Source organism: Rhincodon typus, chromosome 14, assembly GCF_021869965.1.
Source record: "Rhincodon typus isolate 14 chromosome 14, sRhiTyp1.1, whole genome shotgun sequence".
Taxonomy (NCBI): Eukaryota; Metazoa; Chordata; class Chondrichthyes; order Orectolobiformes; family Rhincodontidae; genus Rhincodon; species Rhincodon typus.
The window spans coordinates 37,978,442-37,994,752 of NC_063345.1; the positions used below are offsets into that span (position 1 = coordinate 37,978,442).

At 41.0% G+C, this 16,311-nt stretch overlaps 1 protein-coding gene and 1 long non-coding RNA gene across 2 annotated transcripts in view; one reads left to right on the top strand and one right to left on the bottom strand.

Annotated features, from left to right (window-relative positions):
- Positions 1–3,078, bottom strand: part of LOC125484843 — a 40,675-nt gene extending 37,597 nt beyond the window's left edge. The window contains exon 1 of the long non-coding RNA XR_007263666.1: positions 2,877–3,078. This is a non-coding gene — a long non-coding RNA (uncharacterized LOC125484843). The remainder of the gene's footprint in view (positions 1–2,876) is intronic.
- A 69-nt stretch (positions 3,079–3,147) lies between these two features.
- The window catches only part of cenpi (centromere protein I), an 86,371-nt gene continuing 73,207 nt past the window's right edge, over positions 3,148–16,311 (top strand). The window contains exons 1-3 of the mRNA XM_048605311.1: positions 3,148–3,304; positions 13,211–13,336; positions 13,617–13,735. Coding sequence (XP_048461268.1) covers positions 3,208–3,304; positions 13,211–13,336; positions 13,617–13,735 — 342 coding nt within the window. The 5' untranslated portion in view covers positions 3,148–3,207. The remainder of the gene's footprint in view (positions 3,305–13,210; positions 13,337–13,616; positions 13,736–16,311) is intronic.

A 16,311-nucleotide genomic window follows, 5' to 3' on the forward strand; every position in this document is an offset into this window, starting at 1 on the left:
GAACAGTATGAAAAATATTATGCTGGATAAAAATCATATTCCTTTGGTTTAAATGTAATAAGGCTATTTAAATTCACCAATATTGGTTTCACTCATTTATATTAAACCTATTTTTAGAATGGTCTTTTGGATGTTACTATAAGCTTTTATTATATGGTGTTGCATAACAGCAAGATTACAGCTGGATGAGGGTAAATATCTGCAGCTATACAGATCCAACATAAAATATAATGAAGGCATTTAGTGTAGTTGCCAGTGGGCAGCAGCACTAATTCGTGAATATTATAATCTTGTGCTCTATTTAAGGATGAATGATATGTCAGGTGATAGATAGGTTCTCGATTATTAAGGGGAGTAAAAGGTTATGAACAAAAGGCAGGAGAGCAGGGTTGAGAAACCTATCTGATGATCGAATGATAGAGCAGACTTGATGGGCCAAATGGCCTAACTCTGCTCCAATATCTTATTGAATATGGTGGAAGAAACAAAAACACACAAGTAGAATTTTCAGTTGATGGTCCCTGCCAAAATGGCAGAGCCTATAGAAAGTTAGGAAGCCACTGATAACTTAAGGGTCTTTGGCAGGCCACTTCACTGAGCAATGACATTAGCATCTGCCTCCAGGTTCGTTGGCCATCAGAGAGGGTAGTCAGGACAACATGTGCATTCTGATTAAAGGTGTCAGAAATCATCAACTGGAGAAAGATATCCAAAACCATAGAAACCACAGGAAAGAAGAAGCGACATGGGATGAACAATTCCTGGGTATCTTTTCCCTGGAGGATATGCAAAGATCTGATGAACCACAGTGATCTCACCCAAATGTTGGCAGAAGAGTTCATATTTAGCTAAGCAGGACTTCATGGAAGTGGCCAAGGAAATCAGCAGCAGAAATATGGTCCCTCCAATTTTATTCAGTGCATCACAACAATCCAGGAGAACAGTCAGGTAAATGAATAAAACTTTCAGATGTCAAGACCTAAATTCTTATTATCTTTGTATATTCCTGCACACTGCTACTCAGAATACACTTCCTTTCCAGACACCTCCCATTCCCATCTAAAATACGGTATTTATGGTATTCCATCCCAATCTCTCACTTCCTCGGTCTTCATCGTATATGTCCAAATGAGGCCAACTTCAACAAGGGAGCCTCCGAAATATCCACCTTCTTAGACAACCGAGGATTCCGCAGCACCGTTGTCGACAGGGCCCTCAAACGTCTCCTGCACTTCTGCCCTCACCCCCTCCCTTCTCAGAAGAGTGATAGGGCTCCCTCTTGTCTTTACCTACCAACCCACCAGCATCCATATTGCGAAGATCAGGCACCATTTCCACCACCTCCAGCAAGATACTACCAGACACATATTCCCCTCCCCCTCCTATTCCACCAGGACCATTCCCTCCAGGACACCCTGGTCTACTCTTTCACCAAACCCTGAACATGAACTGATTTTTTCCTTCAGAGATGCCATCAGACCTGCTGACCTTTTCCAGCAACTTCTGTTTCTGTAGCATTTATGGTAATTCTTTTGCCCACCACACCGTCACACTCCACCATTGCCCTGTTTTCTTATCCATAAAAGCCACTTCTGATTCTTCGCCAAAATAGCACACAACTGTGCGAGAGAGGCTGAGGCCTGGGATCTAGAGGAGTGACTCCTTCAGTAACTGGTACGTTGACACATTGACAATGCATGCTTAACTGTTCTACTGGGAAGGAGAGATAGCAAGAGCTGCAGATGCTGGAGTCAGAAGGGTCCCAACCCAAAACATCAGCTTTCCTGCTCCTCTGATGCTGCCTGGTCTGCTGTGTTCCTCCAGATCCACACTTTGTTATGACCAGTAAGGAGACCTTGTTTTTGGAGTCTGCTGATATTAACAATTACCTTGTGTGAGCATACTGTGTTCAAACTCTCCTAAAGATAGCTCATTGTGACTCCTTTGATCCTAAAGGAACTTGAAACAAGTCTGTTCCCAGCACAATGAAACTGGCCATTCTTCAGTCAAGTAATTGCATGTATTTTTACAAAGTCTGAAACTGATGCTCTCAAAATACCCCCTACAATATTTGATCCACTTGACTTTATCCTTCAGAAACAAATTCAGCATTTCAGGAAATTTCTGAAGAAGGGTCTAGGCCCGAAACATCAGCCTTCCTGTTCCTCTGATGCTGCTTGGCCTGCTGTGTTCATCCAGCTCTACACCTTGTTATCTCAGATTCTCCAGCATCTGCAGTTCCTACTATCTCTGAAACAGCATTATATCCTTCTTGTTTGGTCACTGTTCAAGCAAGTTATTTTAAGACTGTTCAGAAGCTTGTTATCTCTCTTACAGAGATACAGTCCCTACAGTGTGGAAAGAGGGCATTCAGCCCAACAAGTCCACACCACCTCCAAAGAGCATCTCGCCCAAACCTATTCCCCTACCCCTGCATTTCCCATATCTAACCCACCTAACTTACACATTCCTGAACACTATGCGCAATTTAGTATAGCCAATCCACCTAACCTGCACATCTTTGGACTGTGGGAGAAAACCGGAGCACCCGGAGGAAACCCACGCAAACACGGGGAGAATATGCAAACACCACACAATCACCCGAGGCTGGAATCGAATCAGGTCCCTGGCGCTGTGAAGCAGGTGTACCAACCACCGAGCCACCCCCAATCCCTCTCTTTGTACGCTATTACTTTTCCAAGATACGTATTAGTCTGGTAAAAAGACTATGAGAACTTCACCTTTTCATTAGGTCAATTAAAATTTCATATTACCAATATTGTCGAACCTATGACAGCCCTACAAATTTGCTTCTCGTTATCCTTACCGTAGCTAACATACTCTATTGGGGAAAAACCCCCGCATACCAGACCTACCATTTCCTCAATCTGCATTAGAAAACTACATTTCGACTTGTGTTTCTTGCAGCCACAGGTTGCCCAGTTTCCTTTTATTTATTCGCCACCCATCAATTTCCGCTCCTCTCATGAACGAAAGCCAATCTCTCTACACTCCGCACCAACGCGTTGTTCTATCGGTTGCCTTTGTCCTCATTGCGCAAACTCAGATCCCTTCCCCCGCCCATTTCCCCCTATTCTCACTGTGGTAGGTGCCCTTCCCCCTATTTCCACTGTGGTAGGTGCTAACGGTTGGCCGGATGCGCGCGCTGGTTTGAATATTCCGTTTTGTTTTCTCAGTGAGATAGAGATGGCAGTTAGATTGAGTGGGAAGGTGAAGACTCGATCTAGAATGGTCAGTGACAACGTGGAGCTCTTGCAGCAAGCGGTTGAGTATTTTACTACTGGTAAGTGTGGCGAGTGTTTGCATCATTAAACCCTTTTGGTGAAGAAGTGAATAGATACAAACTTTGCGGCACAGCTCCTCCTGAGTAGTGAGGTTTCAGCAGCTCGGAGTGACTAGTAGGGCATAGGACTCAGTTAAAGGGTGGGGTGAAGCATTTATAAATAAGGGCAAGATCTTGATATATTTTAGGGGCGTGGGGAGGGTCGGGTTTATGAGAATGAATCAAGGTGCAAGCTGTGATAATCTGAAGAAGTTGCAGCCTTAAAGGGTGGAGAAGCAGAGATAGTTTATAGAAATAGATTTTTCAGAGTTAATCAAAGGCACGCAGGTAAATATTTGCAGCAATGAGGAGATTTAAAAAAAACTAGGAGAGATTATATTGATGATGCATTGGATTTGTGAAAAGGATCACGACATGGGCCTAAAATATTAAGTTCTCTACTGTCAGGCTTGACATAGGTTTACATAAGTAAGAAAAAAGTAACCACTTTTATCTTTATAAAGCTAGTTTTATTCATTCAATGTCATAGGTGGTAGTGTCATTTTGATTAAGCTGTGAATGGGCTCACTGGAGAGCAGGACTAACGTATTGTGACAAAGATAATTGTCAGTGGCTAGAGTTGGGGGTTGGCTGGAGTGCTTAGTAATGTTGAAAAGGGTTACAAGAAACAGCGAACTCTGCTCAATTATACATGGTTGTTATTTTCAGTAGAGTTGTATCAATGACATGAATTTTCAAAGCCTGTCTGGCCACATGATTGGGGCCAGAAGACTAGGCAACAGCTAATGGACTATTATTCAAGAAGGTTGTTAAAAATAAATTAGGAAGCCATGGGCCAGTGAGTCAATGGGAGGGAAAGTGTTAGAAAAAAATTGAGCGATAAAATTAATCTCCACTTGGAGACACCAGGATCAATCAAGGATCCTCAGCATGGCTTTGTCAGGTTAAATTATGTCCAACTAATTTGATTGAACTTTTCGAGGCAATGATTGGATGTGCAAATGAGGATACTGTAGTTGATGTGGTCTACCTGGACTTCAGTAAGGTGTTTTACAAGGTCTTATATGGCAGAGCGGTTAAGAAGCTGAGACCCCATTGGATCCAGGGCAATTTGGTAAAGTGGATCAAAAATTGGGTTAGTTGCAGGAGGCAGAGGATGATGATCAGAGCATTTTTGTAACTGAAATCCTTTGTCCATTGGCATGTCACAGGGTTTGGTGCTGAATCCCTTGTTTGTTATTTATGTTAATGATTTAGACATGAATGTCAGAGTTATGATCAGTAAGTTTGCAGTGACACCAAAATTAATGTGGTAAGTAGTGAGGAGGAAAGTCTTCGACTACAAGATGATGTAGGTGGGCTGGTTAGATGGGTTGAACAGCGAAATTTAGTCCTGAAAAGTGAGATAATGCATTTTGGGAGGACTAACAAGGTAAGGAAGTACACGATGAATGAGATGACCCTAAGGAGTACAGAGGATCAGAGAGATCTTGGTGTGTATGTCAATAGATCCTTGAAGGTAGAAAGACAGGTAGAGAAAGTTGTGAAGGGGCCTTTGGGATATTTGCCTTTAATAATCAAGGCATTGAATGCAAGACCATGAAGGAACTGTACGTAACGTCAGTTCAGCTACAACTTGAATGCTGTGTGCAGTTCTGGCTGCCACACAATAGGAAGGAAAATTGCATGAGAGAGGATGCAGAGGAGATTCACCAGGATGGTGCCTGGGCTGGAACAATTCAACTATGAAGAAATACTAGATAGCCTGGGGTTGTTTTCCTTGGAGCTGACAAGACTGATAGGTAATCTGATTGAGGTGTACAAAGTTATGAGGGCCATAGGTAAGCCAAGATAGATAGAAATTTTCCCTTTTATTAGTTGAGTCAATAACTGGGAGGCACAAGTTTAAGGTAAGGAACAAGATTTTAAAGGTGATTTGAGGAAAAATATTTTCATCCAGGAAGTTATGGGTATCTCACTGCTTGAAAGGATGGTAGAGGCAGCAACCCTCGAGTAATTCAAGAAGTATTTAAATGCTCTAGCATTTGAGCAAAGTGCTGAAAAGTGGGATTAGATTGGACAGATGCTTGATGAATTGCTCAGACATGATTGGCCAAAGAGCCTCTTTGCATGCTGTAAAAACTGTGACACTAACATGCTGTCTACGAAGTTGATGCCAGGTTACTGGTGGCTACGTAGTTTGAAGCAAGAGTATTGTCTGGGACTTTACAAAGCGAAAAATTTCAAGTAGGTTTGTAATTTAAGAAACTTAATGGGGGTTTGCAGTTTTTAATGATGAGAATGAGTGACAGCTGTTGGGCTAAAGTAATAGTAGATGATGGTAAAAATTGGAAATATTGGAAATTAAGAGCTTGAGAAGAAATTGATCATTTGGTGAGAAGGGATTGAGAGAAAAGAGAAAGACCTTTCATGATCAAGATGAGTCTAGTAAAGGCAAGTTTAAGATTGGAAGTGAACTATGGAATGAAAGTTAATGGGAGGAATGGTGACCACAGTTAAGTTAATAGCTGAGAGTGGGGGGAGTTTAGAGCCATAGAGTCATACAACCCCGAAACAGACCCTTCGGTTCAACTCATCCTTGCTGACCAAGTTTCCCAAACTGAACTAATCCCACATGCCTGCATTTGGCCCATAGCCCTCCAAACCTTTCCTATTTGTGTACCTTTCCAAATGTCTTTTAAATGTTGTAACTGTACCTGAATCTACCATTTTCTTTGGCAGCTCATTTCACATACGAACCACCCTCTGTGTGAAAAAGTTGTCTCTCAGGTCCCTTTTAAATCTTTCTGCTCTCACCTTAAAATATGTCCCCCTGGTTTTGAACTCACCCACCCTAGGGAAAAGACCTTTGCTATTCACCTTATCTATGCCTCTCATGATTTTATAAACATCTCTAAGGTCACCCTTCAATGTTCTTTGTTCTAGTGAAAATAGTCCCATCCTATCCAGCCTATCTTTATAACTCAAACCCTCCATTCCCAGCAACATCCTTGCAAATCTTTTCTGAATCCTCTCCAATTTAATAATATCCTTCCTATAGCAGGGTAACCAGAACTGCACACAGTACACTAGAGAAGGCCTCACCAACATCCTGTACAACCTCATCATGATGTCCTAACTCTTATGCTTAGTGGTCTGACAATGAAGGCAAGTGAGTTAAACACCATATTAACCACCCTGTCTACCTGCGATGCAGTGAACTATGTACCTGAGCCCCTAGGTTCCTCTGTTTGACAACACCACCATTACCTTACCATTAACTGTATAAGTCCTGCCCTTGTTTGTTTTATCAAAATACAATATGTCACATTTATACAAATTAAACTTCATGTGCATTCCTCAGCCCAGTGGCCTAGTTGATCAAGATCCTTTTGTAATCATAGCTAACCTTGCTCACTGTCAACTACACTATCAATTTTGGTGTCATCTGCAAACATACTAACCATTGCCTCCTAAACTCTCATTCAAATTGTTCATATAAATGACAAACTGAAGTGGACCCAGCACCAATCGTTGCGGAACACTGCTGGTCACAGGCCTCCAGTCCAAATAACAGTCCTCCACCACCCTCTGTCCCCTACCGTCAAGACAATTTTGTATCGAGATTTCTCCTGATATCTTAAAATGAAAGTTTGAAGAAGCTGGAAGGGGGACGGGAGTGATTGTCATTAATAAGAGAATAGATGGAGTTGCTGCTGTTCAAATGATTTTGAGCAAGTAGATTTAGCTAGATCTAGAATTATTACTCAGAATAATAGGATGCAATGTCCTGTACAAGTTGATTTGTTTTAACTAGACGGATGTAGTTTTACGTTTAGTGAATGAATAAATGGTGATTTGATTCAAGTATTTTTGCCCGGTGGCTTTTACTGCATTATGATGATAGATTGTTTAATTTAATTTTTGTTAAAAATAAAAGCAATTTTAATCTTTAACTGTGCCATTGGCAATTTAGCTGAGCCTTCAAAACAGCATCATAATTGAGTGTTGTTTAGCATGTCTCTGGCATTGACAGTTAGATTGATCTATTTGCCTGCTAATGCAGGCACTCTCTCAGGTCCTCCTGCAATGTTAGAAAACTTGCGTTATGTCCCACTTGTAACATGTATGCTTTTTCTCAATAAAAATTCTTTATGCAAATTAATGAAAAGCAATAGACATAATGGGCCAATTTCTCTGTATGCTTTGTGACCTGTAAAAGGTGATCTGTTACGTAGTGCAGAATGAGGTCAAATAGTGTCTGCCTTTATTTGGTTCTCCCAGAAGCATATCTCTGTCACTACCTCCTTTAATGAAACCATGAATCCATTTTAAAAAAATGTATATGACTTTGGTGGGTTCAATTCAGTTTCTATGCATTTGTACCAAATATTTAAAAATAGAAATGTGCGACTTAGATACAGAGTATGCTTCTTAAGTGATAATCCTTGAACATTTCCCATGTCAAGCACCAAAATCTCTGTAACACTAGACTTTTCAAAGTTGTGCTTCCATGTATGTAATTCTTGCTGAATTTGATTTGATGAATTCTGACATTGTGGTCACAATGCACATATTAAGGATTAATTGATTTGCAGTGCAGTTATTTCATCATATTCCTCATCTGTACACTTTCAAGTTTATAAGACGTACAGAGTTTTCTTGGAACTCTGTATTAGAATCAAAAGGATGAGTTAATGTATTTTATAGACTCTGAATGTTTCCATTTCTTGAAAATATGACAGCAACAAATGTTTAAATTTTACTGTTGTTCTGTAAATGCATAAGTGGTATTAGGATAAACTGGTCACATTGTGTGCATTAATTCCCTGGAACTTCAAAATGATAGAGAGCTACCATACCACTATCAAATCTTCAATTACACATTTAAATCTGAATTGGACTATCCATATAAACATTGTGGTCAGGAGCTGAGAATTTTGCAGCAAGTAACCCCACTCTTGACTGTCCAAAGCCTGTCCATCATTTTCAAGGCACAATTTTGGAGTTTGGTGGAATAATCTTACTTCTCTGGATAAATGCAGCTTCACCAAAATTCAGGAAGCTTGACACCATCCCAGACAAAGCAATCTGCTTGACTGACATCCCATCTAATGCCATCAATGTTCACAATCTTTATTATAAATGCATAGAGACAGCAGTGTGTACCATCGACGAGATGCACAGTGACAAACTGTGGTCTCCTAAGACAACACCTTCCAAACATGAGCCCTCTACCACCTAAACAGATAGGATGGTAAATACCACCACTTGCAATTTCTCCTTTGAACTTCACACCATCTTGACTTGAAATTGTGTTGCCATTTCTTCTTATCATCAGGTCAGATTCTTGGAACTCCCTCCTTAACAGCACTGTGGGTGTACCTACATTACATGGACTACAATGGTTCATGAAGATAGCTAACCACCATCTTCTCAAGGGCACTTAGAGTTGGGCAATGAATTTTAGCATAGCCAGCTATACCCACATCCCATGAATGATTTTTTTTTAAAAATGTCTACTTGGACTTCAACAAGGATTTTGATAAAGTCTTGCATTGAAGAGTGATAGCAAAGGTAAGAGCCCATGAGTTTCAAGGAAATTTGGCAAATTGAATCCACATTTGGCTGAGTGGAAGGAAACAATGGGTGATAGTTGAGGGGTATTTTTCCGACTGGAAATCTCTGTGCAGTGGGGTCCCACAGGGGTCAGTGTTGGGACGGTTGCTGTTTGTGGTTTATACAAGTGATTTAGTCCTGAATGTAGGAAGTTGATCAGGAAGTTCTCAGATGATGCAAAAATTGATGGGGTGGTAAGTGATGAGGAGGATAACCTCTAACTGCAAGAGGATATAGGTCAAAACCGAAAGAACTGTGGATGCTGTAAATCAGGAACAAAACCATAATGCACTGAAGTAGCAGACAGAATATTGGAGTGGAAATTGGACAGACTGGAGCTGTTTTCCTTGGAACAGAGGAGACTGAAGGGGGACATGATTGAGATGTATAAAATTATGCTGGGCATAGATAGGGTACACATGAAGGAACTCTTTCCCCTTTGTGGCAGGATCAGTGATTCAGGGGCTTAGATTAAGGCAAGGGACAGGCGATGTGAGGAACTATTTTTCACTAGAGCGTGGTGAGAATCTGGACCTCACTGCCTGTAAGAGTGGTACAAGCAGAAACCCTCATAATATTTAAATACTTCTTGGGGTTAACAAAGGATATAGCAGGATATAGATCAGTTGGAATCTTGGGCAGAGAAATAGCAGATGAAGTTTAATGTGAAAAATGAGAGGTGATGCATTTGGGAGAACAAATGCGAGGAAAGTATACAGTAAATAGCAGGATCCTTAGGAGCATTGACATATAACGGGATCTTGGGCTACGAATCAATAGCTCCCTGAAAGTGGCAACCCAAGAGGATGAGGTGGTAAAGAAGATGCATGGCATATTTGTCTTTATCGTTCAGGGTATCAAGCATAAAAATTGGCAAGTCATGCCAATTGGGGAATTGTGTGCAGTTCTGGTCACGACACTATAGGAAGGATGTGGAGGCTTCGAAGAGGGTGGAAGAAATTTAAGAACAGTAAAGCATAGGAACAGGCCCTTTGGCCCTTCAAGCCTGTGCCGACACATTTTGCCTTTCCATACTAAAACGGTCTTCACTTACAGGATCTGTATTACCCTATTCCCTTGCTATTCATGTATTTGTCCAGGTATTTCTTGAATGCTGCTATTGTGTCTGCTTCCACCCTCCCCTCTGGCAGCATGTTCCGGGCACTCACCACCCTTTGTGTAGAAAAACTTGCTTTGCACATCTCTTTTAAATTCTCTACCCCCCCAATCCCCGTGCCTTCAACCTACGTCCCCTAGTAATTGACCCCACCACCCTGGGGAAAAAGCCTCATACTTTCCACTCTATCTACGCCATTCACAATCTTACAAACTTCTATTAGGTCGCCCCTCAATCTCTTGCGCTCCAGTGAAAACAAACCCAGTCTATCCAACCTTTCTTCATAGCTAAAATCCCCCATATCAGGCAACATCTTGGTAAAACTTTTCTGTACCCTTTCCAAAACATCCACATCCTTCTGGTAGTGTGGTGACCAGAACTCTGTACAATATTTCCATGATGCTGCCTGGATTGTGGTGTATTAGTTATAAAGAGAGGTTGGATAAACTTGGATTGTTTTTGCAGAGGCTGAGAGGCAACCTGATAGAAGTGTCTAAAATTAAGAGACAGGGATAGGGTGGATAGTTAGAGTCTTTTTGCCAGGGTGGAAATGTCAAATAATAGGGGGCATAGGTTTAAAGTGAGAGGGGAAATGTTTAAAAGAGATGTGCGAGGAAGGTTATTTGACGCAGACTGTAGTAGGTACCTGGAACGTGCTGCCAGTGGAGGTGGTAGAAGCAAAAGACCAAAATGCTGGATGCTGGAATATCAGAAACAAAAACAGAAATTGCTGGAAAAACTCAACAGGTCTGGCAGCATCTGTGGAGAGAAATCAGAGTTAACGTTTCAGGCCCAGTGAACCTTCAGAGATGTTATAAGCAGATGCAATAGTAATGTTTAAGAGGCACTTAGACAGACAATGAACAGGCAGGGAACTGAGGGATACTGAGCATATGCAGGAGATGAGGTCAGTTTAGAATGGCATCACGGTTGGCACAGACATGGTGCACTGAAGGGCCTGGGTTTGGAAGACTCTGTCTAATGGTTTTTGGTGAATTTCTGCACTGTATTTTGTAGATAGTACACACTGTCCATGTTTGAACCAAGGCTATAATGAGGTCAGGAGCTGAGTGGCCTTGGCGGAACGCAACTGGACATCATTGTTACTGAGCAGGTGCTGCTTAATAGCATTGTTGATGACACCTATCGCTTTACTAATTATCGAGACTAACAGCGTGATAATTAGCTGGGTTGGATTTGCTCTGGTTGCTATCTACAGGGCATGCATGGACAATTTTCCACATCGTCGGGCAGATGCCAGTGTTCTAATTATACTGGAAGAGCTTGGCTAGGGGAGAGGCACGTTCGGTAGCACAAGTCTTCAGTGCTATTGCTGGAATGTTGTTATAGCCCTCGGCCTTTGCAGTACGGAGTTTCTCCAATCTTTTCTTGATATCACGCAGAGTCAATCGAATTCGCTGAAGATAGTATCTGTAATGCTATGAACTGCTGAAGGAGGCTGCAATGGATCATCCATTTGGCACTTCTGGCTAAAGATTGCTGCGGGTGCATCAGACTTATCTTTTGCACTGATATGCTGGGCTCTTCCATCATTGAGGATGGGGATATTTGTGGACCTACCTCCTCTAGTGAGTTGTTTAATTGTCCGCTACCATTCCCAACTTGATGTGGCAGGACTGCAGATCTTTGATCTGTACCATTGGTTATGGGATCGCTTAGCTCTGTCACTTGCTGCTTCTGCTGTTTGGCATGCATGTAGTCCTGTATGGAAGCTTCACCAAGTTGACACCTCATTTTTAGCTATGCTTGGTGCTGTTCCTGGCATGCACTCCTGCACTCTTCGTTGAACTAGGGTTGATCTCCTGACTCGATAGTAATGGTTGAATGGGTGCTGTAAGGTTGCAGATTGTGCTGCAGTACAATTCTGCTGTTGATGGGCCACAGCACCTCATGTATGGCCAATCTAGAGTTGCTTCATCTGTTCAAAGTCTGTCCTATTAAGTACGGTGATAGAGCCATGAAACATGATGGAGGTTATTCTGAATATGAAGGCAGGACTTCATTTTCACAAGGACTGTGCAGTGGTCACTTTTACTAATGCTGTCATGGACAAATGCATCTGCAGCTGGAAGATTACTTAGGATGAGGTTAAGTATGTTTTTCCCTCTTGTTGGTTCCCTCACCACCTGCAGCTCACTGGAGGAGGCGGATCATAAATATCACCATCCTCAATGACGGAAGAGCCCAGCATATCAGTGCAAAAGATGAGGCTGAAGCAATCACAGCAATCTTCAGTCAAAAGCTAGATGATCCATTGCGACCTCCTTCAGTGGTCCAATATAGCAGCTATGCACTTTAGGACCCAACAAGCTCGAACAGTAGTGCCACAGCTGAGCCACTCTTGGTGGAGGACATTGAAATCCCCCACCCAGAGTACATTTTTTGCCCTTGCCACCCTCAGTGCTGACTCTGAATGTTGATCAACATGGAGGAGTACCAATTCACCAGCCAAGGGAGTACGATACGTGATGACCAGCAGGAGGTTTCCTTGCCCATGTTTAATCTGAAGCCATGAAACTTTATGGGGTTTGGAGTAAATGTTAAGGATTTCCAGGGCAACCCCTCCTGACTGTATACTGCTGTGCCACCACCTCTGCCAGGTTTGTCCTGCCAGTGGGACAGGATGTATCCTGGTGGTGTCTGGGAACATAGTCATACTCACAGAATTACACCTGACAGACAATGTCAGGCTGTTGTTTGACTAGTCTGTGAGACAGCTCTCCCAATTTTGGCATATGCTCCTAGAAGTTAGTGAGGAGGACTTTGCATGGTCGACAGGGTTGTTTCAGTCATGAAACAATCTGGTTTCCTTTCTTTGAGACTTTGGAGCAATTGATACAACTGAATGGCTTGCTAAGCCATTTCAGAGAGCAATTTCCAGAAAGCCGCAGCTTTGATTATTAGATTGGGTTGGCTGGTATCAAATGTTTCAGCAGTTGAATTGCCGCAATTGTCTGTGCTACTTCTGAGTTACTGGGAAATTTCATAAAGATTCCTGTTTGTGATTAGCATTCTGTTGATTAGCGTTTGCAGGAGCCAGCTTGGAAAGTGTATATATTTGCAAAGAAATTGAGACATAATTAAGTCTAATTGTGCATGCATGTATAGATATGCAGCAAGTGCATTAACTGCTTTTTTTCTTTGTTCAGTAAAGGAACGAACTCCATCAAATGGAAATCTTCATCTAGACACAATTGAAAGCATTGCTTTTGACAAAGGCTTGTCCCCTGATGTAATTGAGTCGCTTGTGGATGTGGCTATGAGTGCCAGACTTGGTAAAGTGTTCAATATTAATATTTAATACTTCTAAATTGTAATATTTAGAAGGGGACAAAATGGTCCCTTACCTGCTGACCTTACCAGGATTTTAATTTTCTGAAATGTTGGTTTATCACGATCACGCAAACATTCAAATATGACTATTCTATGACATTGATGATGATAAACTTGGCTATAAACACAACACTTTTTGTGAAGTATACAGTATCTTTTTTTCATGAACTTCCCCTTTTCACCAAAGTAAAATGCTAATAATTTCTATGTTAATTTTCACAGTTGACAGATTTAATATACGCCTTTTAAAGTGCCTTATTCCTGCTTCTGTAGTCCCTGAATGCGCAGTGACAAATGCTATCTCTTGGATGTGTACAAGAAAACCTACCATCACTGTCCAGGTGAGTCAGAGTAGAAAATAAGCAAATCGTAAAAAAGAGCTGATGTAGGCAGTTTGGCCCGTTGAGTCACACTGATGTTCTACCTCAATTCCACTTTTCTGCTTTGTATATGTATCACTTAGTTTGTTTTGTATCCCAAAATCCATTGACCTGTGTTTTGAATATATACCATGTCTAAGCATTCACACCCAAAATTCGTACCCCTTTGAATTCCTATTGATTAATGAGGGACAGAGGGCATTAAATGATAATTTGAATAGAAACAATGTGCAGGGGTATGGGGAAAAGGCAGGATCTAGCCTATCTGTAGTTACAAACCCACACCCATGCATGTTACGAGCAATAATTATTAGACAATACTGAAAATCAGAAACTCAAATGCTGCTTACAACATCTCCAGTCTAAAACCCAATGTGGGAGTTAATAATCGGCCCACCTAGTTCAACACAGAGCAGAAATTAAATCTAGCAGAGAGGGAACATCATATAAGAAATTAGAATTGGAATGAGCTGAAGGTAATGCTATTGCATTAAACAAAAAAATCACAATCAACTGTTGATGCTGGAAACTTGAAACAAAAATAGAAATTCCTGGCGAAATTCAGCAGATCTAGCAGTATCTCTGCAGAGAAAGTAGAATTGATGTTTTGGGTCCAGTGACTGTCTTCAGAAGTTTCTTCACCAATTTCCATTTTATATGCCATTACATTTGCATCTTAAAATCTGAGCAACAAAGTTTTTACAGTTTAAAGTCATGCCACTAATTAAAAGTCATGTCATTAAATAAAAGTTTGACATGCCTTTTTTTTGTGGTGAAATCAAGAGTCAAGCAAACTTAATTAAAATATTGGTCTTGGGCAGGAGCTATCAGGTAGGTCAGCTGCTCACTTCTTGAAATCAATTGCTTTTATTTGGAAAAATTACCAGTTTATTTTCTGTTATTTTTCCGGAAAGTGTCATTATTTGATTGTTGGTATTTTAAATTTCATGGAAGATTTCTGCAGCAAGAGTACAAGATGCTTATTAATTGCTAGAAAGTTCTGACTTTGTTTATTGATGCTTCTGTTCTGCTATATGATCTTTGCCCACAGATCTGCAAAAGGAGAGAATCCAGGTACACTCCTTTGCCACTCTGATCCCAGTTCCTAAGGGATAGCAGTTGTACCGTACCAGAATAGTAATCTTTTAAATATCATCTGTATCTTTGCTCTCATATGTTGGGAAAGGTGCTGAACATGAATTTAAAACCAGGCTTCTCTTGACATTGCCAATAACAAGGCTGTCTTAGTCCTGCCTCTCTCTGATTGTGGAAAGGATCTTCAGCAATGTCTTCCCTTGCTGGCCGATACTGTATCTTTGAGGACCTGATGGTTTGTCTTTGGTACTTTCTTCAATCATATGGAGTTCAAAATAATGCCATTTAGGTTGTGAGGTTTGTGCAAACTCTGTGAAAGAGCCACTCCCCTGCTTTTTCCGGAGGCCCAACATTTTTTTCCTCTTCAATTGTTTATCCAAGTTCCTTTTTGAATTTGTTTTGTTGCCTTTTTTGATACTGCATTCCAAATCCTAACAATTCTGAATTACACTGCAAATTGTCTTTTGTGCTTTTGCTAATCCCTTTATGTTAATGTTTGCTAGTAACCAATCCTTCTGTTACTGGAAACCATATTAACTATCAAAATAATTTAATGTTTTGAAAAATCCTGATTGAACCTCTCACTTAACCTTCTTTGCTGTGAAGAGAGCAGCCCGTTTTCTCTTGTCTATCCATATGACTGAAGCTTTCTAACTCTGGCATTATACTTGTAAATTTCCTCTGCAACAGGTTAAGAGATTCTGGTGTCTGAGAGCATTTGAAAGAGAGGAATCCTGAGAGTTCTGGAAAGGTGTTTTTGCAGTGTTTGGTGAATCACTCAGAAGGGACCTTGGATTTGAGAGAATTAAGACGCGGTTCAGAATTTGGGGGCATATGATGATTTTGTGATCAGTGTATAGGGTCTAGAAGTTTGTGAGTATATGAAGACATAAGGCTGGTGTTTTGAAGTAAAGGAAGGAATTGCTTTGTGGATGGTTAGCGAAAGGGTAAGCATTTCTGCCAGGGGGAGAAAGAGCAATGCTTATTTGCATGCAAATGGTCAACTGGCAAACAACAATGATTCTAGGAGCATGCTGTGTAAGAGTTAGAAGTTGTGATATCTTACAAATACATTTAGTTACATTAATTATTAGAATTGAAAAAAAATATATGTAATTGAATAAAAATAGATTTTCTTAGATTTCCTCCTAAGAATCATAGAATCCCTGCAGAGCAGTAAGAAGCCATTCAGCCCATTAGAACATAGAACATAGAACATTACAGCGCAGTACAGGCCCTTTGGCCCTCGATGTTGTGCCGACCTGTGAAACCAATCTGAAGCCCATCTAACCTAAACTATTCCATTATCATCCATATGTTTATCCAATGACCATTTAAATGCCCTTAAAGTTGGCAAGTCTACTACTTTTGCAGGCAGGGCATTCCATGCCCTTACTACTCTCTGAGTAAAGAACCTACCTCTGACATCTGTCCTATATCTA